The 27,675-nt window shown below is 59.9% G+C and overlaps 2 protein-coding genes across 5 annotated transcripts; both read right to left on the bottom strand.

Annotated features, from left to right (window-relative positions):
- Nucleotides 1–1,808: 1,808 nt before the first annotated feature.
- TNNT2 (troponin T2, cardiac type) lies at nucleotides 1,809–14,772 on the bottom strand. Of its 3 annotated transcripts, none has more exons than XM_030965623.1 (18): nucleotides 14,637–14,772; nucleotides 11,890–11,937; nucleotides 11,026–11,036; nucleotides 10,892–10,909; nucleotides 9,991–10,017; nucleotides 8,822–8,878; nucleotides 8,256–8,288; nucleotides 7,747–7,782; nucleotides 7,496–7,517; nucleotides 6,564–6,624; nucleotides 6,355–6,471; nucleotides 5,712–5,789; nucleotides 5,508–5,618; nucleotides 5,011–5,120; nucleotides 4,336–4,426; nucleotides 3,876–3,916; nucleotides 3,208–3,213; nucleotides 1,809–2,424 (listed from the first exon to the last, which is right to left on the bottom strand). In XM_030965623.1, exons 2-18 carry the CDS (start codon nucleotides 11,925–11,927, stop codon nucleotides 2,376–2,378), a joined length of 906 nt encoding a protein of 301 aa, XP_030821483.1. In that variant the 5' UTR covers nucleotides 11,928–11,937; nucleotides 14,637–14,772; the 3' UTR covers nucleotides 1,809–2,375. The 3 variants fall into 3 exon arrangements, with proteins under 3 accessions (XP_030821483.1, XP_030821482.1, XP_030821484.1); XM_030965622.1 differs by having other exon boundaries at nucleotides 9,991–10,020; XM_030965624.1 differs by lacking the exon at nucleotides 3,208–3,213 and having other exon boundaries at nucleotides 9,991–10,020.
- A 475-nt stretch (nucleotides 14,773–15,247) lies between these two features.
- Nucleotides 15,248–26,171, bottom strand: LAD1 (ladinin 1). Of its 2 annotated transcripts, XM_030965809.1 has the most exons (11): nucleotides 26,008–26,171; nucleotides 25,763–25,927; nucleotides 22,463–22,603; nucleotides 20,763–21,240; nucleotides 20,230–20,364; nucleotides 19,478–19,527; nucleotides 18,634–18,706; nucleotides 18,102–18,233; nucleotides 17,698–17,787; nucleotides 16,557–16,634; nucleotides 15,248–16,241 (listed from the first exon to the last, which is right to left on the bottom strand). In XM_030965809.1, the coding sequence occupies exons 2-11, from the start codon at nucleotides 25,798–25,800 to the stop codon at nucleotides 16,233–16,235; spliced, it is 1,224 nt and encodes a 407-aa protein (XP_030821669.1). In that variant the 5' UTR covers nucleotides 25,801–25,927; nucleotides 26,008–26,171; the 3' UTR covers nucleotides 15,248–16,232. The 2 variants fall into 2 exon arrangements, with proteins under 2 accessions (XP_030821669.1, XP_030821670.1); XM_030965810.1 differs by having other exon boundaries at nucleotides 20,230–20,361; nucleotides 25,763–26,171.
- Between the last annotated feature and the right edge of the window lie 1,504 nt (nucleotides 26,172–27,675).

Here is a 27,675-nt window from a genome sequence, read left to right on the forward strand (position 1 = left end):
CTCTGGCAGCCTCGGGGCTGTGCCCATTCCCTGGGGAGCCTGGGCAGTGCCAGCACCCTCTGGGGGAAGAGCCTTGCCCTGATCTCCAGCCTGACCCTCCCAGCAGCTCTGGTGGCCGCCCACAGAGGGCAGAGATCGGAGCTGCCCCTCGGGAGGAGCTGCAGCCCCTGGAGAGGGGTCGGGGGCAGAGCTGTGCCCCAGCACCGGCACAGACCCCGAGCCAGCTCCAGCCAACCCCGGCACAAGCTCCCGAAGCACGGCAGCCACTCCCTGCCAGTGCAGCACCTGGGGCCTTTCCAGCTCCCCGGGAGCCCCCAGCGAGCACCGCAGGCAGCTCTGCCATGTCCCAGGGGCTGCAGCACCCTGCTCCTGCCCTGCCTGGTGTCCCAGGGACTGCAGCACCCTGCTCCTGCTCCTGCTCGTGCTCCGCCTCTCCCGAGCCCGGCAGCAGCAGCGCGCTGGGAGCGGGATGCCCGGGCCGGGCCGGGCCGGGCCGGGCGGTGACTCAGGCCGGTGCCCCGGCGGTGGCGCACGGGGAGGTGCCGGGATCGGGCTGGAGCGGGGCCGGGAGCTGCCGGGACAGGCAGCGCTGTGGGAAGCAGGGAGTGCCCGAGCACCGCCGCCCTGGGCGCTGCCAGCCGCAGGGACGGGCAGAGCGGCTGCGGGGCTGCGCTGAGCTCCGGCCCTGCCTCTGCCTGCCGCAAAACTGCGAGAGTGGATCTGCAGGGCCTGCGAGAATGGATCTGCAGGGCTGGGAGAGTGGATCTGAAGGGCCTGGGAGAATGGATCTGCAGGGCTGGGAGAGTGGATCTGAAGGGCCTGGGAGAATGGATCTGCAGGGCCTGGGAGAATGGATCTGCAGGGCCTGGGAGAATGGATCTGCAGGGCCTGGGAGAATGGATCTGCAGGGAGGGCCCGGGAGAATGGATCTGCAGGGAGGGCCCGGGAGAATGGATCTGCAGGGCCTGGGAGAAAAAATGGATCTGCAGGGCCTGCACAAGGGGAGGTGTTTTCCAAGGCACACACAGCTGACTGCCCCCAGCGCTCCTGTCTCCTGTTGCCGTGCATCAGGCAGGCTGGAAATGTCCCTTGCTGGACCATCACCCAGCCACCCTCTGGATGATCCCAGTGTCCCAGCAGTGCCACCCTACCCAGCTCTTCCCTTTGCCCTCCGCACCTCGGTTTTGAGGAGGGAGGTGGTGGAGAGCTGGTTGTCCTCCACTTGTACCTCATGGATTCTGAGCTTCCCAAAGCCTTATTCCCCAAAACCTGGTGGTGTGTGTTGAAGGAGGGAAAATAAATCCTCATCCAACAGGAGCACATGGGAGAAACCTGCAGGACACCCCCACATCACCAGGCAAGGGATGGGGAGGACAGGCAGCCCCAGCAAGGGAGACACAAAACATCTCACCAAGGGACAAGATTCACCACCCCGTGCATCCTTCTGTCCCCACTGCTCTGGGAAAGGCTTCTTGGATGCTGGATTTTGCTTTATCCACAGCATGGAACAGGCTGTCATAACATAACAGGGCAGCAAACAGCCCTCCAGGACCTCTGGTGCCTTGGGCTGGCTGCCAGTCCAAGTTTAGGTCCAGATCCAGGTCCAAAACCAGATCCAGATCCACCAGGAACACTGGGGGGGTCTGCAGGTGATGTGTCCCCAGGGACAGCACACGTGTGATGTGCTGCAGATTCCCAGCCAGATGGAAGAGATCTGCCCCTGAAGCACAGAGGAGTGGCCTCCCCACACAGATTTATCTCAAGGCTTCCTTGCATGCTGTCAGGAACATGCAGAGGAGGCAAACACAGCTGGTCAGAGCCTTTAGCAAGAGCTGGAAATAGGAATGGAAATAGCCTGGAAGGTGAGTTAGTGACTGTTCCATGGGCCAAGAGGCTTGGAAGCAGTGCCCTGTCCATGGTGTCCCACAGGGGACCAGAGAGGAGCCACTGGGGCTCTGGTACAGCAAAAGCAGAGCAGAAGTGGCCGTGACGAGGATTGCCCCAAGGTGCAGCAGGAAAAGCAGCTCAGAGCACTGAGGTCTCACCAAACTGCCAAGGAGTGTAGCTGAGGTGATGCTGGGAGGCACAGGGACAGTTGCTTGGGGGTCCTGTGTGGTTGCTGTGACCTCTCACAGCCTGGGGAGCAGGTGGGCAACTCCTGGAGCTGTGCTGAGCCTGTGTCCCCTGGATCAGAGCCTCAGGATGGAGACCACGCCTGCACCCCCTCAGCACCTCTTTATTTACAGACACAGCAACACTGGGGGTGGAGATGGGACACTCCTGAGGCCTCTGCCCCCGGAACCTCCACTCCTGCAGCCAGGGCTCTGTGCAGCCACTGCAGCTCCTGAGGCTCGGCCTCCTCTCTCCCTGAGCCTCTACTTCCTTCGGCTGCCCACCATGGTCTTCCCACGGGCACCCTTGGATCTGCAAGGAAGAGGAACAGCACGTGCAAAAAGGCATCAGTGACCACACAGGGAGGAGGAGGTGGGTGCTGTCAGTGGTCCTGCAGCCTTTTCCCATCCGAAACTGCCCTGGAGTCTCCACTGGCCCCAGGTAAACCTTGGGACCTGAGCCAAAGAGCCTTGGGACTCCCTGGGAACAAGCTCATGCAGTTGCCAGGTGATTCTAAGGAGCCACCATTTCCCTCCCATGTTTCTCCCCCCCAGGAATCATTCCAAGAAGAATTGACAAGTTGCATCTGTGGCTGCAGAGGGATAAAAGCAGCTGCAGGATCCTTCAGGACCCAGCCCATGGCTCGCCTTAACCAGCACAGGGGAGCACAGAGGAGGAGGTGCGGGTGGGCAGTGAAGGGCAGTGAAGGGCAGTGAAGGGCAGTGAAGGGCATTTCTGGCTGCCAGTCCTTGGGATTGCCTCATCCCTGAGCCCTGCTTCTGCCCTGGGGTCCTGGTGTCCCTGCCACACACATGGAGGGACACACAGAGCACGTGTGCAGGGACACACACACAGAGCTCCTGTGCAGGGACACACACACAGAGCTCCTGTGCAGGGACACACACACAGAGCACCTGTGCAGGGACACACACACAGAGCTCCTGTGCAGGGACACACAGAGCATGTGTGCAGGGACACACACACACACACACATACACACACACACACAGAGCTCCTGTGCAGGGACACACACACACACACACACACACAGCTCCTGTGCAGGGACGCAGAGCCCTCAGAAATGCCTGTACTCACCCTTTGCTGCAGGATCACACCGTGGTGGGGCAGGAGAGAAGAGAGACCCGGTGTAAGTGGGTGGGAGCTGCTGCCCCTGACACCCGGGGTGGGCTGAGCACCTCCCACACGAGGGGGAAGTGGGATGGGGATGTGGGAGCACCAGGGTGCTCCTGGGACTAGGGGTCACACAGCCTCTTCCACCCTCCTACGAAGGGTTCCCTAGCCACGTGCAGGGACCATGGGCATGGGGACAGATTCCCCTGGCCTCGTGGGCCTGCACAAATCCCACAGCCTGTGGGACTTCCCCTGCTGGACAAGCTGGGATCTCCAGCAGCTTCCTGGGATGCTGGGCAGAGCCCCTGCAGGGAGGGGGTGCCTGGAGACTGGAAGGACCCCAGAGGACACAAAGCTTCCCATGCAGAGGGGGTTCTCCCTGGGGTCCATCCCCTGCCAAGGTCTCTGGGGAGGGGGAAGCTGGTGACAGTGTGACCGTGGAGGTCCATCAGGAGCAGAAGGGCAGGGACTGAGATCCTGGGACAGACCTGCAGGTCCAGGAATGCTGGGCACCAGCAAGACCAGAGGCAGGAGGGGGAAGGGGAGGAGGTGGTTTAGCAAGGGAAATCCATAGGGAGGGACCTGGGGAGCTGGAAGGACAGGAGATGGAGGAGGGAGGGGCAGCCACTTACACTTTCTGGTGGTCACTGATGCGGTTCCGAAGAACATTGATCTGCAAGAAAAAATGGTGGGTGGTGAGGTCTGGCAAGAAAAAGCTGCAGGTGGATGGTGAGGTCTGACAAGAAGCCCCAGGATGGGGACAAGGGCTGGCTGAAGATGCATCACTGCTCTCTCTTCCCCAGCAGTTTTTCTGTGGGGTTTAGAATTCCAGAATCCCAAGATGGTTGGGGTTGGAAGGGACCTTCAAGCCCATCTCATTCCACCTCCTGCCACGGGCAGGGGCACCTCCACTGTCCCAGGTTGCTCAGGGCTCCATCCTGCCTGGCCTGTGACGTATTTGCCCTGTGGTGGTGCCATGCATGTCCCCAGGAGCTGGGAGATCACTTGCACAGCCCAGCTCATCCCCTGGCTGGGGAGCAGAAGGAGCAGTCAGGAAAAGAGGGTGAACAAATCAGAGGCCCTGGGGCTCACCTCATATTTCTGCCGCTTGAACTTCTCCTGCAGGTCAAATTTCTCAGCCTCCAGGTCATGGATGTTCTGCCACAGCTCCTTGGCCTTGTCCCTGCAGGAAGAGCCAGCTGGGGACAGTGCAGGGAAGGGCTTGGCTCCCAGGGAGCTCAGCAGGGATGGGGCACTGATGCCAACCCCTCATCTGCTCCTGGGGATGGGGCTCAGGAGGCTCCCAGACAGGGATGTGCTATCCGGGCAGTGAGTTCAGGACAAGAGCCACGGGGAGGTCAGTACATATGGGGACACACATCCCACCCGTGTGACCCTGGCCCCCAGGACACCCTGTGCCACCCGTGTGACCCTGGCTCCTCAGCACACCCTGTGCCACCCGTGTGACCCTGGCTCCCTGGGACACCCTGTGCCACCCGTGTGACCCTGGCTCCTCAGCACACCCTGTGCCACCCGTGTGACCCTGGCTCCCTCTCATGGCTGGTGCCATCAGTCGCAGCCCGGCCATGGTGGCCCTGCACAGCCTTGGAGCCCGTGTCCTCCATGGGGTGTCACAGCCCGTCCCCAGCTGTGCCATCTCCTCAGCTGGAAGCCCCAGGGAGCTGGGACCCAGCCCGGGATCCTGCCCAGGAGCTGTCCCCAGCCCGGGATCCTGCCCTGGCCATCCCTCCTGCAGCCTGTGCTCACCTCAGCTTGTCCTCACTGAGGTGGTCGATGTTCAGGGGCTTCCGTCGCTCGCTGAGGATCTTCTTCTTCTTTTCCCGCTCTGTTTGCTTCTTCCCACCCTTTTTCTCTGACTGAGGAAACATCAATCCACTGGAGAGACGGAAGTCTGCCCAGCCTTTGGTCTCCCCCAACCCCAGTTTTACACCCAACACCCTCAGCTTTTGGGACTCCAGAAGCACATGAGGTCCTCAAGGACATTTTGGCCACAGTGGACAAGACTCCTTGTCCTTGTCCCCATCCCTGTCCCTGAGGCAAGGCTGGAGCTGCACATCTGCAGAGCAGAGCTGAGCTCGGGGCAGCTCTGAGCTCACTTTGGCCTGGTTCCTCCTGACCCAAGCACAGTTCCCTGTCCCTCCTGCCTGTAAACCCCCAGTGTCACATGGATGGGGCCAGCCCATGGCCCAGCCCTGCCCAGGAGCAGCAGTGGCTCCATCACAGCCCCTTGGGGAGGGTCCCACCTTCTGCATGTATCCTCCAAAGTGCAACATGTTGGAGAACGCCTTCTTCTTCCGCGCCTCCTCCTCCGCCCTCTTCCGCGCCTCCTCTTCCTCCTTGCGAGCTCTTTCCTCCTGCCAGGGTCAGAGGGTGGTCAGCGGTGGATGGATGGACACACAGCTCGTGTCCCAGGCGCATCCCAGGTCACATTTCCAGAGGACACTCACGGCCATGCGGGCCTGGCGCTCCTTCTCCCGCTCGCTGCGGATCCGCTGCTGCTCCGCCCGCTCCGCTCGCCGCTGCTCCTGCACAGGGAGGGGACGTGGGCTTGGGCACCGCCGGGAATCTGCATGCTCTCTGCTCCCAGGGACAGACCCCCGAGAGCCCTGAGAGCCCCAGGGGAGCCTGGGGACAGTGACCCGGGGGGAGGTGCATCGGCAGCAGGCACTGCAGCACCACCGGGGCATCCCAGCGAGCAGGGACAGGGCAGCTCAGGCTGAGCTCAGGGCAAGGTTCTTCCCCAGAGGGTGCTGGCACTGCCCAGGCTCCCCAGGGAATGGCCACAGCCCCGAGGCTGCCAGAGCTCCAGGGGTGTTTGGGCAGCACTGCCAGGGATGCCCAGGGTGGGATTGTTGGGGTGTCTGTGCAGGACAGGGCTTGGACTCAGTGATCCCTGTGGGTCCCTTCCAGCTCAGGGAATTTTATGGTTTGTAGGCACTGGGGTTAATAAAAATCTGGTTCAACCCTCAGGCTCTGTCCTGCAGGGTCAGGGGTGTCCCAGGTGTGCCAGCACTGTGGGGAGGGGACAGTGGCTGAGTGCCCACAGGGACCAGGTGGCAATAGCCAGAGGGGGGAAGGCTGAACACATACAATCCTGTCCTTGAGGGACAGCAGCTCCTCTTCCTCCTTCTTCCTGCTCTCAAAGTGGGCTTCGATGAGGGCCTGCAGCTCGTTCAGGTCCTTCTCCATGCGCTTGCGGTGAATGTCCTGCAGCAGGCACAGACAGTCAGGGCTCCAGCAGCTGCCAGACCCTGAGGGGGAGCAGAGGGAGGGCAGCACCCCCAGGGGTGGGAACTTACATCAAAATCCAGTCTCTCGCCATCTGGGATCTTGGGGGGCACCAGGTTGGGCATGAAGACCCTGCAGTGGAGGGGGAGCCGGAGCACGAGGGGGCTGCAGCAGGTCTGGGACAGCACGTGCCCTTCACCCATCCCACCCTCCTGAGCCCCCGGGGTGCAGAGGGGGCACAGCTGCAGGAGAGGGAGTGCAGTGCGTCCTGCTGGAGGTGCCAGCTGGGCAGCCACAGAGGAAGACCTGTGGCATTCCCTGGAAATGCTCCCAGGTGCCTGCATGGCTGGAATAACCCTGCAAGCTGCAGACAGCCTGGCCAGGGCCCTTTGCCAGCCCCCTGAGCTGGCAGCCACCCCCTGCTCCCCCCAAAGGGCACTGTGTGCTGTGTGTGACCTGGCACAGGCAGCTGGATCCTTCCTCCCGTGGGGCTTGAGAGAGGGCAGGAGGTGCCCAGCAGGGGCACAGAGGGATGAAGGGATGATGGTGGCTGGGGGCAGATCTGCCCCCCACACTGCAGAATCCCAGGGGCCCAGGAGGGCCCCCCAGGTTTCCTGCAATGGTTCACAGTCCTGCTCCCTTGGGGTCAGTCCCTGGCACTCCTGGAAACATGTGCCTCATGCCAGCCATAGCCTGGGCTCTGTGTCCCACACTGGGGTGCTCACACACACACACACACACTTCTGCCACCTGCAGGGTCACAGGGCAGCTGAGCTTCTCCCAAGGAACGTACAAAATGCTTCAGAACTGCCTAAAGACCTCGTTCTCAGGGTCCCCTTCATGGGCTGTGTTTTGCTGCCGTTTCTCTCCCTTTTCTCTCCATGCCCCAGTCCCACCCTGCCCTGGAGGCTCCCTGTGCCCTGTCCTTTATGGACCAGGCTCTGTCACATGGAGCCTCTGCCCTGGCACAGACCTTGCCCCAGAGAAACCCTGCCACACTTACTTGGGTTTTGGCTTCGATTCCCCTGCAGGTCCCAGGAGCAGCACAGAAAGACAAGGTCAGTGTCACCGAGGGGTTCCTGTCACACCCTGAGCCGAGCCCTCCCTCTCCCCACAGCCGCGGGGGCTGCCCAGGGACCCCCCAGCAGCGAGGTGCCAGCCCTGTGCCCCCGGGGTGCCCCCGGTGCTGCTGGCTGAGCAGGGCAGCGCTGGAACCCCCGGCAGGCAGGAGGAGGAACGAGGGTGATACTTCACCTTCCCCGGGCTCCTGCTCGCGCTCTCCCTCTCCACCTGTGGAAAACACGATGCTTTGTGTCCCCGTGGCCAGTCCTGCCCAGGGACACTGTGGGGGGGCTGTCCCCCTCTTTCCCATGCTTGTCCCCACTGCACGCCCCGGCTCCATCCCTGCAGGATGAATGGGGGTCAGCAGCCCCTGAGGGACACCCCTCACTCACAGGGGGGCCAGGAGAGCCCCAGGTGCTCTCAGGAGGAATCCAGACAAGTTTTGCAGAAGCTCAGGCTGGAAAAGCAGCAGGGCCTCTCTCTCCTGCTGCATTTTGGGTGAATTTCTGCCAGAGGCAGCACAAATCCATCTCTCCTGCTGGGGGATGTGGCCAGGGCAGCTCTGCCCCTTTTACCACAGATTGTCCCTTTGGCAGTAAATAAATTCAGCACCAAAACCTCATTACAAGGGCCCAGTGTCTCAGGGGAATGGGATCAGGACTGGAATGGCCAAACCCATCTCTCCTCTGCTCCTGCTTTACCTTCTCCTGCTGCTTTCGTTTCATCTTCTTGTTCTGTTTAAAAGCAATGGGAGAACATGAGCACCCCTGGGTGAGGGCAGCCCCCAGCACTGAGGGGTCCCAGCACCCTGACTTGGGGTCACAGCCAGGATCTGAGCCTGCCCCAGCAGAGGGGACAGCACAGGGTCACACACCATGCCCCAAGCCCACCTCAAGAAACCCAGCACTCTTTTGGTGATCAGACACATCAGAGCTCAATCCCAGCTCAGAAATCCGCTCTGAGGCAATGGACCCCTTGGTGAGCCAGGCTTGGCCCATTTTGGGCATTATTTCAGAGGGCTGGACACAGCCACCAGCAGCAAACACCATTTGTATTCCATGGATTTCATCACCATTTCATGTTTGTAGGGCCCAGACAGAGCAGGGAAGGGCATCTCAGTTTGACACCCCCTTACTGGACACCCCATCTGGGTGATGTGCCCCTGTCACAGCCCTGCTGGGACATCCCAGCCCCCAGCTGGCAGCCCTGGAGCAGAGCATGGCCCAGCCAAGCCACCATGGCCCAGCCTGGCACGGCCCCCACTCACCTTCTGCCTTGGCGTCTGTGCTCTCCTCCTCCACCTCCTCTACCTGCTCCTCCTGACCTGTGCAGGGAGGGCAGAGTGAGCACAGCAGCGTTCCCTGGCTCCTGCAGCCCCTCACATTCATCCCTGCAGCCCCTCACACTCATCCATCCCTGCAGCCCCTCACACTCATCCATCCCCGCAGCCCCTCACACTCATCCATCCCCGCAGCTCACACTCATCCCTGCAGCCCCTCACATTCATCCCTGCAGCCCCTCACACTTATCCATCCCTGCAGCTCACACTCATCCCTGCAGCCCCTCACATTCATCCCTGCAGCCCCTCACACTTATCTATCCCTGCAGCTCTTCACACTCATCCATCCCTGCAGCTCCCCATGTTTATCCCTGCAGCCCCTCACACTCATCCATCCCTGCAGCTCACACTCATCCCTGCAGCCCCTCACACTCATCCATCCCTGCAGCCCCTCACACTCATCCATCCCTGCAGCTCCTCACACTCATCCATCCCTGCAGCTCCCCATGTTTATCCCTGCAGCTCCCCACATCTCTCCCTGCCCTGGGACAGAGCCCAGAGGGACCTGGGCAGCCACAGTGGCTGGGGAGCAAAGGGCTCCTCTCTAACCCTACCCCAGGGCTCCCGTGCTCCTCAGGGCAAAACCCCCTAAAAGTAATGAAATGCAAGGATTCAAGGATTTGTCGCCACCTCCTGCCTTGTCCCTCATCCCCTGTCACGCTGCCGGTCCCTCAGAGCCCGGGAAGGAAGGCGGGACCCGCATGGCTCTGCTCTAGCGGGAGCTCCGGGGCTGGCTGAGGATGCTCTGTGACCCTGCTGGAGCCTTCCTCCACTGGAGGGAGCCGCGTCCCCGCGGGATTCCCCCGGCCGAGCCAGGGCGATGCCGTGCCCTGGGAACACCGCGGGGCCACAGCCACACAGAGGGCAAGGAAAGGAAGACAGCAAGGACAGCAAACCACGGCTGGCAGATATAAGAGACAAGGCACAGACAGAGGATGGACGCACAGCACAGCAGGGCACGGGAGGAGTGCAGGAAGAAGAGAGAGAAGTGGAAGAATGAAAGAAAACCATTCCCCAACCAGGGAGAGGCAGAACACATGGACCCAGGAGTTCTCCCAAGAGCAGAGAGAGGAAATAATGAAAGGTGCAATAACTACCGTCGTCTTCCTCTATCCATTCTTCCTCTTCTGAGCCAGGGAGGAGGGAAGGAATAAGCACAGGGATTAGTTGGGTGCCACAGAGGTTGGGCGTGCGTGAGATGAGGACTGGAGCACAGCAGGGGCTTCCCCCTGCACCTCTCTTTGCTTTTACACTCGGGGTGTTTTGCCTGGCAGTGCCCTAGAGCAGCCAGAGGCTCAGCCCGGCCCAGCCCAGCCCAGCCCAGCTCAGCCCAGCCCAGCTCAGCCCAGCCCAGCTCAGCTCAGCTCAGCTCAGCCCAGCCCAGCTCAGCCCAGCCCAGCCCAGCTCAGCCCAGCCCAGCTCAGCTCGGCCCGGCCCAGCCCAGCCCAGCCCAGCTCAGCTCAGCCCAGCCCAGCTCAGCTCGGCCCAGCCCAGCCCAGCCCAGCTCAGCCCAGCCCAGCCCAGCCCAGCCCAGCTCAGCTCGGCCCAGCCCAGCCCAGCCCAGCTCAGCTCAGCCCAGCTCAGCCCAGCCCAGCCCAGCTCGGCCCAGCCCGGCTCAGCCCGGCCCAGCCCAGCCCGGCCCAGCCCCACTCCCATGCCGGGCTGTGTCTCCTTCAGGCTGAGGCAGGCGGGATTTGAGTTTGGCAAGGCTGGCACACGTTCAGCAGAGGCTCCAGCTCCCGCTGGATATTGGGATCCCCCCTCAGCCCACACCCATGTCCAGCATTGCCAGCCCTGGTCTGAGGCACTGGCAAAAGAGATCCTAAGAAAATCCAGACTGGTTTGATCCTGCTGATGTTTCAGGTGCAGGCATCTCAAGCATGGTCACATCAGCCTTTCCTGGACATGATTTGCCCATTGCAGCCCAGGAGCTGACCCCCAACCCCCAGCAAACCACTGAAGCATTTGGCTCTTGGTCCTTGCAGGTGCAACTCCTACCTTCCTCCACGCACTCCTCTTCAGAGAGCACAGAGGGCACAGACAGAGAGAAGGGAAAGAAGCCTCAGGTTATTGGAGTTTGTCTGATCAGTTTTTGGCCTCAGGGCAGCTGCAGGTGCTCCATGTCCTCTTACCTTCCTGCTCCCTGCAAAGCACAGCAGGAATTTAGAGTGAGGCTGAGCTGCTGGAACGGGGCCATCAGTGAGGCTGAGGTGAGTCTGGGACTCCTCAAGGCTGGCTGCCCTATCCCACAGCACAGGCCATGGCTGCTGGGGGGCTGGCAGGTGCCACTGGGGACAGGGACAAGGCCCAGGTCACCCTGCAGGCTGTGGAGAGCAGGGCCTGAAGGTCTGGGCTGGCACTTTGACAGTGGTCAGGGCATCCCCCCATTATGCAGCATGAGAAGATGAATGACCTTGGCCTGTGATCCCAGAAATGGGAATCTCACATCCCATCTTTGCCCCCAAGTCCTTCCCTGGCCATGGGGGAGAGGCACAGACCGTCCCAGGGGGACAGATTGGTGACACACACGAGTCTGGTGTGGCACTGAAACCCCAGAGGGTTCAGGTCCCTTTTCTCTGCAGGGATGAGAAGTGGGAGCTGTGTTGGAGCTCACCCCTATAACCCAGCCCCATCTCTCCAGCATGTGCCTCCCTCAGCTGCTCTCAAATCTGGGCCTTGGAGAGGGATCCCTGCATGTGGCAGCAGGAGCCCAGCAGCAGCAGATTGGCTTTCCCATTTCCCCACTGACTCTTGGGTTTTCCCATCTCTGTCCCACAGATTGAGACTGCAGCATTTTTAGTACAGGAATCATCCTTGTCCTGCCCGTGGCTGTGGATACAAACTGCCCCTGCTGGGTCAGGCACTGCCAAGGCAGAGGGGCTCAGGCTGGGGGTCCATGGTGGGTGCTGGGGTAACAATGAGAGCACCTCCAAGCAATGCTGCAGTGGGAAATGGGAACAGGGAGAAGGAAAGGGAGTTAAAACCACCCCACTTACTGCTCATACTCCTCAGTGACCTCCTCCGTGTCTGACATCCCTGGTTCTCTGGCAGAGTTGGAGGCAGATTGGAAAAAGTGAGGGTTAGAAGTGAGATAAGGGCTAGCACAGCCTGTCCCTCAGCACCAGGAGAGGGCCACAGAGATGCTGCCTCTCTCCAAAGCACTTTGAGCTTCCAGCTGTCCCCAGCCAGGCTGTGACAGTGTTATCTCAGCAGAGATAAGGTGCCTGCACCCCTCCTGTCCCAGGATCACAGCATGCCCCAAACAGGAGGCAGGAGGTTGGACACAACCTCTGTGGCACTGATAACTCTGTCAGGAGCATGTCCTGGGCACTCAGCCCCCTGGCCCAGCCCTCTCGGGGGCTGTGTTTGCTCAGGGGACAGGAAAATCAGCCCATTGCAGTGTTCAGCTTGTTTTGCTTCCTGACTATTCTTAGCCCAGGGATGACCCCTTCTCTCAGATTTCCAGCCCTGCACCAGGCACAGCACAAGCCCTCAGCAAACCCTCCCAGCCCAGCCCTCCACATGCAGAACTGCTGGGAAAGGGGCAGCCTGGCCTCAGCAGGTGAATTTTCCCCCTGTTAGCTAAAATGAATAATTTACAGCCTTGTTTAGTAACTTAGCCCTCGTTTTAGGGCTAAAACCTCTGCAGAAACAGCTTTCCATCTTCCCAGCACATCTGTCTCCCTCCCAGCTGTGCTCAGGAGGACTTTGCTCATCATCTCACCTCATCTGACCTTCACCCAGCACTGCAGAGTGAGATCTGCACCCACCAGCCCCATCCCTGGACATCCTGGAGCAGCCCAGAGCCCCAGCCCAGCCCAGCCCAGCCCTGTCCCCTGCCCGTGCCAGCCCTCAGCAGGGCTGAGATGCCACAGGACGATGCAAGGCAGCTCAGAAATAACTTCCATGTGCTGAAGCACCTGTTCCCAGAGCAGCAAGGCTTCCCTGCTCCTGCTACCCAGACTCTGGGAACAACTGCTCCTGTTTGCATCTGTCAGGCATTCGTTACCCGGGATGGGGAGGCCAGGCCTCAGGAGTGCTTATTCAGGATGCTGGATCCAGGGCTGGAATGCTCAGGCATGGGAAAGGGGCATTCCAGGAGGGGAACCTTGGCATAACCACGGCTCCAGAGGGTCTCTAATCTCACTGTTCCTCACAAGGTGCTTTTTGGAGACAAATAAAGGCAGAACTCAGCCCCCTCTGCCTCGGGGTCACCGCCTGCTCCTGGCACCACTGTTCCCCTTCCTGTGATGGGTCTGGGGCTTGGCTCTAAGCAGCCCTCCAGCACCATCCCCAGGATCCCTGCTTCCCCACCAACAATTCCCGCTTTTTCCCCAGGCTCAGCATGGTCCTGATGCCCCAGCTTTGGCCAAATCTGAGCACCACACAATCATTTCATGGCACAGGAGAAGAGGGTTCTCAGTCCCCACAGTGTGAACGCCTCTTCCTACATTCTCACTGCCCTCCTCCCTCAGACACCATTAGATCCCACAGAGCTGAGGGAACAGCAACAAGTCCAGCACTGTTAAGAGGATACACAAAAGACAAAGTGGCTCAAGGAAATATTTATGCATCCTCTGCACAGAAACACATAAACCTTTTCATTAAAGCTTGGAAATCTTGATTTGGTAGAATAAGGAGAACCCAGCAGACATTACAGAGATAAAGAGGAAATATTGCACTGACTACAAAAAATCTCCCAGAATTTGCTGTGTATTAATCCAGATATTCCTCACACTCCTTGAAATCCCCCTATCCTTTAGCTCAGAGCTGGCTGCTCACAGCTCTGGGGCTGAGTTAATCCTCCACAGCTCTGAATCTCTGCTTTCCTCCAGGCTGCCCAGACATGGAGCTCTCCTTTCCCACTGCTGGTTCCAGGAATGGGTCATGTCCCTGCTCCAGGCCTGCTTGGCAGGGTCAGACCAGACACAGGAGCATCCCATCCCATCCCATCCCATCCCATCCCATCCCATCCCATCCCATCCCATCCCATCCCATCCCATCCCATCCCATCCCATCCCATCCCTAACCCACCCCTGGGCTGCCTGAGAGCCAGGGCCAGGCTGCCCGTGGGCATCACATCCCTGCTGTCACTGCAGACACAGGAACGGGGATCAGGGGGATTTCCCTGGACCCAGGGCAGCCAAAACCCCTCTGAGCCACTGGGCACCCACCAGGGTGGTCCAAAAGAGAAATGGCAAACACAACCCGCTGGAGAGGCTGCAGATGCTTTATGCATGGGAATGCCTGCATGGCATAAAACACCTGGGGAGCGGCTGGGGGCACCCTGAGCCCATCCGGAGCCGAGCCCGGAGCCCATCCCGGGGCCGATTCCCCTGGAGGGGCGGCTGGGGACACCCTGAGCCTGGAGCCCATCCCGGTGCCCATCCCAGAGCCCATCCCGGATCCCATCCCGGAGCCCATCCCGGAGCCCATCCCGGTGCCCATCCCAGAGCCCATCCCGGATCCCATCCCGGGGCCCATGCCAGAGCCCATCCCGGAGCCCATTCCAGGGCCCATCCCGGATCCCGTTCCAGGGCCCATCCCGGATCCCATCCCGGATCCCATCCCGGAGCCATCCCGGAGCCATCCCAGATCCCATTCCAGGGCCCATCCCGGATCCCATCCCGGGGCCCATCCCAGAGCCCATCCCGGATCCCATCCCAGATCCCATTCCAGGGCCCATCCCGGATCCCATCCCGGGGCCGATCCCCCCGAGGGCCGGGCGCCGCCCCAGCCGTACCTGAGCGCCGGAGCTGCGGGAGCGCGGGGAGCCGCGGGGTCTGGGCAAGGCTCTTAGGGCCAGGAGGCTTTAAGGGGCTGCAGCGCCCACCCCGGGGCGGGCAGCGCCGCAGGAATGTGCCCGGCGCCCAGCGAGGAATGCAACACTTGTGAGCTGCTATTTCGGCAGCCGCGGCCCTGGCCCCCTCCGCCGCTCCCCCTTCCCCCCCAGGAGCCCATATAAGCCCAAGCTATTGTGTGGCCTCAGAGATTTGCTATTTTAAACCCTCCGGAGCGAGATACGTGAGTGCCCGAGGGGCTGACACAAGCCAGCCCAGCTGTCACCGCGGCCGGGACGCTGATAAGGCAGCGCTGTCACCAGTGCGGGAGCAGAGCCTGCCCGGCAGCTCCGGCCCGGCTCCCACCGCGGGATACTGCAATCAGAAGGGAAGAGGCTGTTTTTAACCCCCCAGGACACATTTGATTCAGGATTTTCCCCATTTTCCCCTTGTCGGGAGAAGGAAAGGGAACAATTTCCAGTCCCAGACCAGCAGTAGGTGACCAGGAGTGTTTTAGAAAGAGCAACTTTTATTAGAAAACAAAAAAAGCACAGAGTCCTTTCCCAAGCCCAACAAGCAGGATCAGCTCCAGGGGCAGCAGCAGATTCCCACACTGAATTTGTCACCACAGCGGTTGTTCAAGGCACAACCCAAACCCAAAGAACGGCCCCAATAAGAGAATTTGAGCCCTTTGCCCATGGCACCCTAAAGCCACCCTAAAGGCCGAGAGAGAGCATCCCCCATCCCTGCTGGGTGGGCTCGGCAGCCACGGGAATGCAGGATCAGGGGCTGCACAGCAAAGGGCTCAGGAGGAAAGGCAAGAGGGAAATGGGGCCCAGCACGGGGCACTCAGCTCCATGAAATCCCCCAAGAGGGCTGTGGCCATGGCCAGGGCCAGCTCAGCCTCCCCTGGATCACTGGTGGAGGGTCACAGCCTGCAGGGGATGGCAGGGACAAGGACAAGTCTCTGGTTCAGCTGCGTGTGGAGGGAAACAGGAGGGCCAAGTCCCTCTTCTTCCATGGGACATCTCCGAGCACTCGTGTGGCTTCATGAACCTCTGGTTGTGCCCCTGTGGCAGTGACAGCCTGGCAGGGTGACAGCTGCCCGCCCCACCTGCCCCAGGCAGCAGGGACAGACATGGTCCACGGATGCACAGCTGGAGCTCCCTCAGCCAGACAGGTTCTGACATCCTCCAGCTGCCAGGGAGCCGTGTGGGGCTCCCCTTTGCCAGGGCAGCTCCGGGGCACAGGCAAAGGTCAGGAACAGAACAGCAAAATGTGCTGGGCAAACCAGGCAGGAGTTTGCCTTCAGCATCTGTGGGGAGCCTGCAGGCCTGGACAGACCCACAGACAGGCAGTGACTGGGGACTGGGGGCACAGGGAGACTCTTCCAGGCTTCTTCCTTCCCATCCCACAAGCAGAGGACCCCATGCCCTGGGCTGCACCCACACATGGCACAGGGGACTCGTGGCAGTGGCTGCTGGACGGTTGGGTAGGGCTGGGCTTTGATCTTTGGAGCAAACCAGTTTTTCCCAGATGGTCTGATAGCACAGCTGGTATTACTGCAACTGCAAAAGAAAGTGGGAACCACTGAGGCTGTGCCTGAGGCTGCAACTCCCCCCCCAGAGCAGCTGCTGTAACCAGGACAGTGGCTGTCCCCAGCAGGGGATGGGGCAGGCGGGGATCCCCTAAATCCCATGACAGGCCCCTTCCCTTCTCCTCCCAGACCAGAGTCCTCCTCTCCCTTACACATGCCCCCAGTTGTCCCCTCCTGCTGACTTCCCAAAGTCACAGGCTCCTGATTCCCCTCACGTCACCTCTCCCTGTATATCCTGGCTCTGCCTCAGATGATGCACCAGGTTCCAGAGCAGCTCCATAATTACCTTGGTGTCTCCAGAGGCGTCTCCAGGCTGCTTTATCCAGACATCTCGCTTTGCCAGGCTGTTGATTCTCCGGATTTCCTGCAAACAGGAGAGTCAGAAGTGACAGGAGAAAGTTTTCCCCATGCATTGTGTGCAGCATTGCCTTGGTCTGGCTGTACCCAGGCCTTGAAGCACACACTGTCCAGGTAAAACCAGCCAGCTTTGGGATCCTGCACCTGGGAGACCCTCAGAGCCAAGTGCAGCTCCAGCCACAGAAGTGCAGCAGGTGCTACTGAAGGAGAGCTGACCAAGGAGCTGCAGGCTTTCCCCAGGAGTCACCCCAGGAGCAAACCCCTTGCTGGCACAGCTGCCTGGCACAGACACATCTGGCAGTGCTGATCTCCCAGCCCAGCCTGGATCCACCTTCCCTGGCTGCAGGGCTGGGCTGGAGCTGCCCCTCCTGGGCCACTTGGCTGCCATGAGCAGTGGCCAAAGCCCTCCCTGCTGTGAGCAGTGAGACCTGCCCAGGGCCTGCTGAGCCCCTCCTTTCCAGGAACACCAAACAACCAAAGGCTCTCTTGTCCCTCTCCGGCACGGTGGCCAAGCGGTGACCTCTGAGTCCCCTTGGCTGGGCACCTGGCACCCACAGCCACGAGACCCCCTCATTTTCGGGGTTGGTTTCAAGTGGGGGCACAGATGACTCCAGACCCCTCATGCACCAGGACCTCTCCAAGCCCTCAGAGCTGAAGGGCTGAGCACACAGCTCCTCTCCCACTGGCCCCAGGCAGAGCTGCTCATGCAGACAGAGGAGATGGGATGGCAGAGATGGGATCGTGCTGGGGGGCAGGGTCAGGTACCCCTGTGTGTCCTGGGACATGCACCCAGCTGGCTCCTCTCCCTCCTCAACCTCAAGGGCTGGAATCAGCTGTCCTGGAAATTTTGGGCTCACAGTCAGGACACAGCAACAAGGAGAGCCCTGATATTTCATTGTGGTGGTCCTGCAGCTCTGGCACCTCCAAACCTGGCTAAACTGCTCCAAAACCCTTTAATAGGTTCAGCCAAGGGTTCATCCACCCTTCAACCTCACCCCAAGGTGCAGCACCATGTCCTGTGAGCCTGCCTGCTCCCAGGGCTCTCACTTGAGGCTGACACAAGCTGCTACCTTGCCGTTCTCCTCCTTGGCAGGCTCCTGAGCTCGGCTGATCCACAGATTAATGCGGGATGTCACCGACCCTGGGATCTTGAGGCTGTCCTGTGGCACAGAGAGGGACAGCAGGGTTTCAGCAGCGGCTCTCCCTGCACGAATGTAACCCGGCCTGGTCCCCAGGGCACGGGGAGCCTGACGGAGCTGCGGCACAGAGCCCAGCCCACGCACTGGCTCCATCCCAGCTCCTCAGATTGCAGCGCTCGGCAGAACCCACACAGCGCCGGGGCAGCCCTGGCACCCGGCTCCCCCCGCGCCCTGCCGCCGCCTGCCAGGCCGAGCCTGGTATCGGGAGAGGGGAGGATTTGCCCAGAGGCAGCGCTGCCCCGCACAGAGCGCTCAGGTCCCCGCTCCGCCCTCACCTTCCTGGGAGCCGCCGGCTCCGCCTTGCCCGGAGCGCTTCTCTCGAAGAAGTTGCGCTTGCTCGCCACCCCCTCCGAGGAGAGCAGGCGACTCTTCTGGGCAGGCACGGAGGATTTCACCCCCTCCGAGCGCTGCGAGAGACAGGGGCGTCAGCAGGGCTGTGCTGCATCCCGCGGTGAAAAGGAAAGTCCAGCTTCTGGCTCGTACCCTGAGCCCCTTGGGGTCTGGTCCCCTCCAGCCCATCACCAGCTCACAGCCTTGTGCACTGCTCCCCTCAACGGACCACAGCATCCCCAGGCCCTCTCCACAGGACATCTCCTCCCTGCAGGGCCATGCAGCATCCTCAGACCCCCTCCAAGGGTTCCTGCTCCTAAAGCCCTGAGGCCAATCCCTTTTCCTGCCCTTCCATCTCCTTCACCCTCATCAGCTCTGTACTTGGTGCAGCTCAGGCCCTCCCCTCCCCACTGGGCTCCAAGGCCACCCCTCTCTGTCTGCCCACCTCCTCCTGGCTCTGCTGAGGGCCCTCAGTACCTGCACAGCTGAGTTGTACTTTTCCAGCTTCTCCCCAATGGTGCTGTTGCTGCCTGGGATCCTCAGACTCGCACTGGGGAACAAGAGGGAAGAGTTGAAACCAGTTTCCCCCCACAGGATGTCCTGGGATCAGCCCATGGTCCTGGGGAGCTGCACCTGGCAGGAGAAGGGCCCATCCCAGCCAGCACTCCTGCATCTCTGCCAGGTGCACCAAGCAGCCCAGTCCCTGCTGGTGACCGAGCTCTCCACATGTCCCTGCCTTTCCAGGGCCACACTGAACACCAAAATACCTCAGAGCTCCTCAGCCTGCCCTGGGTTCAGCTCTGCCAGCTCTGGACTGCATCACCCCCAATGTCAGTAAGGCTCTGCCTACAGCAAACACCTGCCCACAGAGGGGTGGAGGATCCCCTGATCTGGTCACCAAAGCCAGGCCAGGCTGCTCACGGAGCTGATTTGATGTCCCCATGGGTGGGACCTGTGCACACAAGCACCAACATGGAGCTACATGACCCCAGAGAAGTGGGGGCTTGCTGGGGAATATTGGAGCAACCTGGGACAGTGGAGGATGTTCCTGCCCATGGCAGGGGTTGGAATGAGATCTGCAGGGTCCCTTGGAACCCAAACCATTCTGTGGTTCCAGGATCTCATCCAGATGCAAGCTGCACTTGGACATTGTCCTGTCCCCTGCCGAGCATCGCTGCCCGCCCTCTCCACAGGGCTGGAGACCAATGTCCAGCAGATGTGAGCCAGACCTGCCAGGCCCCAGCACCTCCTCCTCCCTTGGAAAACAGAGGATGGCCATTCCTGCCCAGCAGGACCAAAGCAACAGATGAGAGGTGCTGACCTCCTTGTGAGAGGGCTTTGGCTCTCCTCTTTCTGCTTCTTGGAGATGATCTGGAAGAGACAAGGAGAGGAGAGGAGATCCTGCAGTGAACTTTGGTTATCCAAGATAAACATGGGAGGCACTATCTCACTGATCTCCCACAGGAAAGCTTCATTTGCACCCACACCAGAGCTTATCTCATATCAAAGTTCCCCAGACCATAGACACTTTATGGTGATAACAGTTTTATTCCCAGTAAAGCCTCATGGAAGTCAATCAAGTGTAGCCAGTCAGCCCTGACTCACAGCAGGGATGATCTTGACAGTTCTAGGCTTTCCCAGCCTCTCCAATCACTTCATTCCAGAGATCTCTTTTGAAATGAAATATATTCTCAGACTGTAACATGGGATGGGAGGGAGGATGGATGCTATTTTTATCCTGTGCTTTCACATAAGACTGGAAAGGCTGGAAGGTGGATGGCAATTCCTGTGGCTCTGGAAATTCTGAGGACAATGAGTTCCCTGTTTTGTCATCACCTCCCATAAGTTTTCTGGCCAGCACAAGGTGGATGAACTGGACATGTTCATCCTCATGGAGAAGGAAAACGGGGGGAAGAGGGAAGCAGGACTGCAGTGTCCAGACCAGGGGTAAGTTTTGAGCACATTTCTGGGAACAGGTTCTGCCCACATAATCCAGAGGCCAAAGCAGTCCTTCCTTCCCCCCATCCTCCTCTGCCTCACTGGAATCCTTTCCCCACCTGCTTCAGCTCTTACCCTGAAGGAGACGGTTCTTGGGCTGGCCCGTCGGATGGAGGTGACGTGGGTTGGAGAAGGGTCTGGCTTCTCTGCAGCTTCATCTCGGGGAGGGGACAGCTGGATTACCTGCTTCGAGGGGTTCCTGGATGGCTGCTGAGGGAAAAGGAGACCTCAAATGCATCCCTGCAGAGAGGACTGAGGTGCAGGAGCAGAACAGGCAGCGCAGGAACTGGGGGAGGCCAGAGTTTGAGATCAAAATCCTCCAAACCTTCCTGTCTCCATTGGACATACAGAGTCCCCAACAGCCCTTCAATGTCCCCATGATGGCAGTCAGCAGGACTTGCTGGAGAAGGTGATCAGGACAGCACAGACCAGGGAGGGGAGGGAGGTGGTGGGACCCTATCCACCACCTCGTGCTTTGCAGCTCTCTGAAAAACCTTCCTCAAAATCCCATTTCCCTCCTGGTACTTTTGGGCTGTGTCTTTCTCTGGTTCTCCCAGCACCCAGGACCTCTCCCCCCAAGGCCTGGTGTCCCATCCATTCCTGCTTACCTGCTGCTCTGGAGATGAGGTCACCGCTGAGGTTTTCTCTTCTGTGCTGCGGTTTCCCACCCTGGTGAGGATCTTCACCTCCCGGAGCCGGCAGCTCCCCACCTCTGGTGGCTCCTTTGCCTCCTTCCTCTGCTCCCCCCGAGCAGTCTGCACTCCCTGGTCTTTGTCCTGGAGCCGTGCCCTCAGCACCACCTTCCTCTCGGGGGCTGGCTCCAGGCTCCTGTCTCGGGGCGGGTCCCCTCTGCCCGCGGCCGCCTCCTCCGCAGCCCCGCTGCTCTCCTGCCTCCCGCGGGGCTGTGCCTCTGTCTCCGGGCAGCTCCCTGCCACCCCTGCCTCCTTCTGCTCCTTCTCCTGCCTCAGCTTTTCGGACACGGCTGGGAGGCACCTCGTTCTTCTCCCTTCTTGTGTCTTCAGCACCTCTGAGAGCTTTCGCTCCTCCCCGTCCTCCGGAAACTGCGGCTTCACCAGGGACGAAGGTCTAGGGACAGGGACAACATGGGATGACAACCTCAGCACCTGGGGCTAGAGGGGTGCATTTCATGCTGCAAGTGAGGCAAAAGGCTCTGGAGAGGGACATAAAAATCCCACAAACATCCTGGAGTCCTCCCCGCAGACCAGGGCTTGCAGCCACTCCCATCCCCATCAACCCAGCTCAGCTGTCTGAGAAAAAGTTTGGATTAAAATTCTTTTTTTTCCTTTCTGTCGTAGAGATGGAGCATTTCTGCAGCCTCATCCCAGGACACCAGGACCCACCAAGTCCTGTGCCAGGGAGATCCAGGCTCAGGGCAGTCTGGGTCTGCTGCTGGATAAGAACTGTGGCTGTGACTCTTCACTGGACTAGGAAAAATCCCATCAACTTAAAGTGGAAAGTGCTGGTTGGAAGCCAATCTGCTCTGGCAGGTCCACCCACAGTCCCCACACGACCCATGAAAAGCTGTTTCCCCTCCTTCCCCCAGGCAAACAGGCACAAGGACTAGGAAGGGGCAGGAGGACACCTGGCAGGCTGTGTCTGTACACTCCCGGCTCTGGGGAGGAGATGGGATAACATCTGCCCTCCTTCTGAATTGCAATCACCACATGGCCAGTCTGTGTCAGCACCTTGTCCTTCCCAGCTGGTTCATTTTAGTCATGCCCAGCCCCCCTCCACCCCATGTCCAGCCCAAGTGTCCCAACTCCATCCTGTCTGACCCACAGGAACACCTCTGGAGTGGGAGCCTCACTGGGGACACAATCCACCGAAATACCGGACACTTCCAGGACCAATTTAGAGAGTAGGTCAGGTTGTGTAAGGGCAGCCTGGTCCCAGAGTACCTCCAAACCCCGGCTCCCTGCAGCCAGGGGCTTTGGCAGCACCAGTGGAAAGCCCTTGGCTCAGATCCCCACTTCAGCAAAGGTGCCACAGCGTCACTGTGAGGTCCAGAGGGGCAGCACAGCCAGGCAGGCTCTGCCTGCTCTGCTCTCCTGCCCTGCACAGCTGGGCACCCCTTACCTGCAGATCCACCTGCAGCACCACCCTGAGCTCGGCCCTGGCACCAGCCCTCCCCCAGTCCCTGTGCCAAGGGGAGCCCAGCCGAGGTGTCCCCCTTGTGCCCATCCCTCCTCCCCAGGGCCGTGAGCTCTGCCCACAGCTCTGCCCTCCCTCAGCAGCTGCCAGGGCCCGGTGTCAGGAGCCAGGACAATGCCAGCAGGACCCCACAGACCTGCTGGAAGCTGGGCTGGTGTCCTTGGCAGGGCTGGCAGGCTCCTCATCCGTGGAGGTGGATGACAGCAGGTTCCGGTGCCTTCGCCGGCGCTCTCTTTGCTGCTCTTCCTCATCCTCCAGGGTCCTCTGCCTGGCCAGGCTGTGTGGGAGGAAACACAAGGACAGGGTGGGGCTGTGTCCTGCATGGGCACCCTGAAGCCCTGGTGCCAGACAAGAAAGGAACTGCTACACCCTGGGCAAGGCCAAGGGCTGGCAGAAGTCACCTTGCTGGAGGAGAGTGAGGCCAGCACGAGCCAAGCGCCCCAAAGGGCTCTCACTCCACCCAGCTGATGCAGGCCCTTCCCAAAGCAAGCACTTGACTTCTCAACTCCCATTTTCTCCTGCTGGAGGGAGCACTCATTTCAAATGAGTCCCTACATTAAGCAAACCTTGCAGGGGAAGGATATTGAACCTGTAACTCAGCCAGACCAGGACCCTCGAGCTACCACACAGACCTCAACCACACAAACAGGAAGGGTAACCACTATGGCACAAGATTTTAGGCCAAAACCAAGATGTGGTGATGGCAATTTAATTTTTATAGAGCAAAAGCCCTCAGATGCAAAAGTGTCAGAGGCTGAAAGCAACTGCTGAGAGGCTCTGCCTGGGGATGGGGCTGGCAGGGCTCCTCTTCCCCCCTGCATGTGCCTGGACCGGCAATTGTTTATAATCACAGACTGAGACAAAAAGATGAGGTTTGGAATCATCTTGGAGCATTTTATTTTGCACCAGCCAAATGCGGGTTGGGTTTTATTAGTTTTGGTTTTTGTTTTGCTTTGTTTTAATAAAATGCCACTTGGAATAAAATGTTGTCCAGAAAACCCCAGCTCTGCCATCTTTTCTCTGTGCCAAAGCTGCCCACCCTCTGTACTGGTGCGTGAAATGTGTTGGAAAATATTTTTATTGGCCGATGGAGCTTTTCAGAGCCTGGTTCTTCTCCCCCAACACGAGCCCTCAATCAGCCACAAACACTGCAGGGCACCCCGGCACAGCCTCCCTGCCCAGGTCCGTGCCAGGACCTCGGCCCAGCTCAGCCTTTGCCACGAATTTGACATTTAGCGAAAGTCAGAGGGGCAGGGCCGCATTACGAGCGGGGACTCGCGGCTGCTTCCGAGTTACTGAGTAATCCCAGCCGGTCATAAATTAAACCGCTTTACCCCCCGCGAGTGCTCGCGGCTTCTGCTCCTCGGGGCGGGCGGAGCGCGGCGGGGCCAGCGGAGCGCGAAGGGGGCGAGGAAGGGCTGGGGACAGGGACGGGACAGGGCTGAGGACCGGGCTGGGGACAGGGACAGGGACGGGACAGGGCTGGGGACCGGACTGGGGACAGGGACGGGGACGGGACAGGGCTGGGGACCGGACTGGGGACAGGGACGGGGACGGGACAGGGCTGGGGACAGGGCAGGGCCGGGCTGGGGACAGGGCTGGGCCTGGCCGGTGACAGAGCAGTGTGGGCTGGAGACAGGGCTGCCCTGCCCTGCCCTTCCCTCCGCTGGCCCCGCAGCCGAACACCCCCAACAGCAATCGGACCCAGGCTGGGGAGCTCCGGGCGGGCTCCGATGCCCGCTCGGCACCGGGACAGACGGGGCTGGCGAAGGCTGGGACAGCCCGGCCGTGCTCTCGCAGCCCCGGCGCTCCCGGGCACATCCCAGCACGCACATCCCAGCCGCAGATTCCCGGGGTGGGAACACAGATCCCGGGGCCTCTGCACTCCTGTCCCTCAAGCAGTGACAGCACAGAGAGCTAATGCCGAGCTAAATCCTCACAACAACCGGGTACTTTGATTTTACACAGCCTCCTTCAAAGTGAAAATGGGATTTTCCTGCCTTGAATTACTGTGGCTCCCTCTGAGGCAGCACAAGACCTGGCACTATTCACAGGCAGCTCCTCATTATTTGGAATTAAGTGATCCACCCATCAGGCTATGGATTTGCTCTGCCAATCTTTCCCTCCTCTTTTCAAAGATGGATTTATTTTTCACTGTCTTACCTTTTTTAGCTGAAAGAGATGAGTAAAAAACTTTGGCAAGTGTCCCTGCCTTGTCCTTTCCTGCCCTGTCAATGATTAGTGCAGAGATTTCTGACATTTCTGCTGTTTCAGTGCTGCCTCATCTCAGGAGAGCTCAGGAAATGCCTTCTGGGGCTGTGAAGCACACGGGGTGCAGGACCCAGCTGGGCTGGTGTTGGGGCAGGTCTGGCTCAGGGGAGATGGATCAGGACAGGGCTGGAGTAGCCTCTGGATCTGTCCCAGCCATGCCAGAGGCAGCTGAGAGGTGGTGACCTCTGAGCAGTGGGGTCTCAACTAAAATAAGGAAGTTTTTCACAGTGAGAGTGAGGAGGCCCTGGCACAGGGCACTCACAGCAGCTGTGGCTGCCCCTGGATCCTTGGCAGTGTCCAAGGCCAGGCTGGACAGGGCTTGGAGCAGCCTGGGACAGTGGAAGGTGTCCCTGCCACGGCAGGGGTGAGACTGGATGAGCTTTAAGGTCCTTCCCACCCAAACCAGTCTGGGATTCTCTGAACTGCCCTTTCTTACACCTGGTACTGAGGTTTGCAATTAAGTCTCGGAGCCATAACATCTGGGCCAGGGTTCCTACTGTGATGTGTGGCACAGCATGGCTCTGTTTGAGTTTCCATCCCCGCTCCTGCGCAGCCCAGGCTTCCCTGGGGTCTGCAGCGGGTCAGGGCTGATCCCACCTCGCTCCAGCCTCGTGTGAGAGCCTGACCCAGCCCAGGGTGCCCAGGAGCCTCCCCTGCTCTGGAGCACTCTTTGGGAAGCCGAGGGAGCCGGCGGTGCTGCGGGGATTGCTCAGCCAGTGCCGCTGAATCAGGGCTGGCTCAGCACAGGAGGGGCTGCAGGCAGAGCAGGACACGCACCCAGCGGCTGCATGGGCTTGGGGGGAGGGAAACGGCCCCAGCCAGCTCAGAGCAAGGCTGGAGGCACAGCCCAGATAGTCGGTTCCCCAAAGAAAGGCAAAACAGACCCAAAATGTATCCAGCATGGCGCGAGAATGCTTATCCAGGTAATTCTCCTGTGCCCGGCCCAGCTTCCCCAGGCAGCAGAAACAAAAACGCCTCTGATCTTGCCCAGCCACAAGAAACTCCAGCAGCGCCGAGCTCTCCGTGGGGCTGGCATTCACCTCTGCAAAGAGCAAACACTCCCAGGGCAGCCGCCCCCTCCTCCCATCCTCCCCAGGCCCCTCGGCCACCAGCAGCCCACCCTGCCCGCGCTGGAAAGGGTTAAGCATTGATCCCCAGCACTTACCTGGAGAGATCGGACCAGTTCCTCCTGCTGAAGGACATTGCTGCCAGCCGGGAGTTCAGAGAGCCCCCAGAAGCTGAGCGGGCATCCAGGCCGAGGGAGCCGCGGGATCAGCGCTGCCCGGAGACTCTGCTCCCCGGGAAGGGAGGGAGGAGGAGGAGGAACTCCCTGCAAGGTTATTTCCCTGTGCACCTTCACCCTGCCTGCCTCCCGCTCCCACCAGCTGCATCACATGGTTCCTTATCTACCTGACACAGGCAGGGCTGTGATTTGTGTGCCAGCGGCGCGGGCCGAGAGCCGCCCTGCCCAGCAGTGCCACGCAACGCCAGAGCCCTCCTCGCTGCCAGGCCCGGGACCCGCGGCTCGGGCCATCCACGGCTCCGGGGTTTCGGAGACAACTCCCTGCAGAGAACCTGTTCTACCAGCCGCAATCCGCCAGTCAACAACTGCTGCAGCCCGGCGGAGGAGGTGAATTACCCCGGGCCGAGTGGGAGGAGGTTGGCTCCCGGGGATCCAAAACAGTCATTAAAACACCTCCGGCTGGGCGCAGTGCGGCCCTTTCCAAAGAGCTTGGGAGGGTCCCCTGCTCCTTCCAGCCCTTTCTAGGTGTCTCAAGTGGAGCTGTCAAGGTCTTCTCATTCTTGGCCTTGGCTGCAGCAGCGAGCACTCTCAGTCTCAGAGGGGCCTGGGGCATGGGGAGATCCAGTTATCGTGTGTTGGAGCCTGTGCCAGAGAGAACCTGTGTGCCCAGGTTCATCCCTCACCCAGACCCAGCCCATCAATCCCATCCCCCTCTGGCTGTGCCCCGAGACCCCCACCCCTACACAGGGCAGCCCCTTCTGCCAAGGGCAGCTGTGAGGCCATGGGGTCACCGCCTTTGGTGGGGGAATGGGGATTGTCTTAGGGGAGGATGGGGGGCCCAGGCACACAGAGCCAGCTCCCAGCCTGGATTTTCACACAGCATGGCCTCGACCCCACTGCTCGGGCTGCCAGGCACTATTCCCTGCAGGAAATGTCATCCAGGACCCCTTGAGTACAAGCTCTGCTCGGGCTGCCAGGCACTATTCCCTGCAGGAAATGTCATCCAGGACCCCTTGAGTACAAGCTCTGCTCGGGCTGCCAGGCACTATTCCCTGCAGGAAATGTTGTCCAGGACCCCTTGAGTACAAGCTCTGCTCCCAGTGAGATCCATCCCGGCACCAGCCCGAGGAACTGGCTGTGAGGCTGGGCTGGCCCTGCATGCCTCCAGCCCACAGGGGTGTGCCGTGACCTGAGCAATGATTTTAATCAAAGGCTCCTGATTAAAATCCCATTTCTAGGAGATAGCCCTGTCAAACGAGCCGCCCGCTCCAAGCAGGGCTCGCTCTCTGCTCTTTTTTCTTCTCACAGTAATCGCTCGTCTTTCAAGTTGTTTTCATATATACAGAGAATTCAGTTAGTTGTGGCATAAGGGAAAAAAATTACTTAAATAACCTTGCAAGCATCCTGCTAATTGCTGACAGACTATATATAGCAGTCCAGCATCAGCAGCTCCTCTAGAGCAATAAGAACTCTGTGATTAATGCACGGCAAGCACGGCGCTCACAAAACTCATTGCCAAAGGATAGCACTGGAGCACAGGACTTAGCGGGGTTTTCCAAAGGATTAGACTGAGTGGCAGTGAAAGAACACCCCCAGCTAGGATCTACACAGCAAAGGAATATAAAACCTCCCAGTCTGCAATTCCTCTGGTTATTAAGTTGAAGAAATTCTAGATGGGCATTTAGTGCCTGGGGATTAGTCAGAGGATGAGCCTGGCTGACACTAGCCCCCTCGCTGACACTTGCCCCTTCCTGGGGCTTTATTTGCAGCTCCAAAACCTTTTGAGCTGAACAGAGTTTCCTCTTTATTCAAGATCCCTCAGAGCTTTCTCCTCC

The sequence above is a fragment of the Camarhynchus parvulus genome, chromosome 26 (genome assembly GCF_901933205.1).
Source record: "Camarhynchus parvulus chromosome 26, STF_HiC, whole genome shotgun sequence".
Taxonomy (NCBI): Eukaryota; Metazoa; Chordata; class Aves; order Passeriformes; family Thraupidae; genus Camarhynchus; species Camarhynchus parvulus.

Bases quoted from the DNA above. Each gene is read 5' to 3' on its own strand.
- TNNT2 (XM_030965622.1), bottom strand. From the start codon at position 11,927: ATGTCAGACACGGAGGAGGTCACTGAGGAGTATGAGCA. The intron at 8,879-9,990 runs GTAGTTATTGCA...CTCCCTGCACAG, and splicing joins ATGGATAGAGGAAGACGACG to GTCAGGAGGAGCAGGTAGAG. The intron at 5,121-5,507 runs GTGGGACCCTCC...ATGTTTCCTCAG, and splicing joins TTGGAGGATACATGCAGAAG to TCAGAGAAAAAGGGTGGGAA.
- LAD1 (XM_030965809.1), bottom strand. From the start codon at position 25,800: ATGTCCTTCAGCAGGAGGAACTGGTCCGATCTCTCCAG. The intron at 22,604-25,762 runs GTAAGTGCTGGG...CCTCCCACACAG, and splicing joins AACTGGTCCGATCTCTCCAG to CCTGGCCAGGCAGAGGACCC. The intron at 19,528-20,229 runs GTAAGAGCTGAA...TGTCTCTTCCAG, and splicing joins CAAGAACCGTCTCCTTCAGG to ATCATCTCCAAGAAGCAGAA.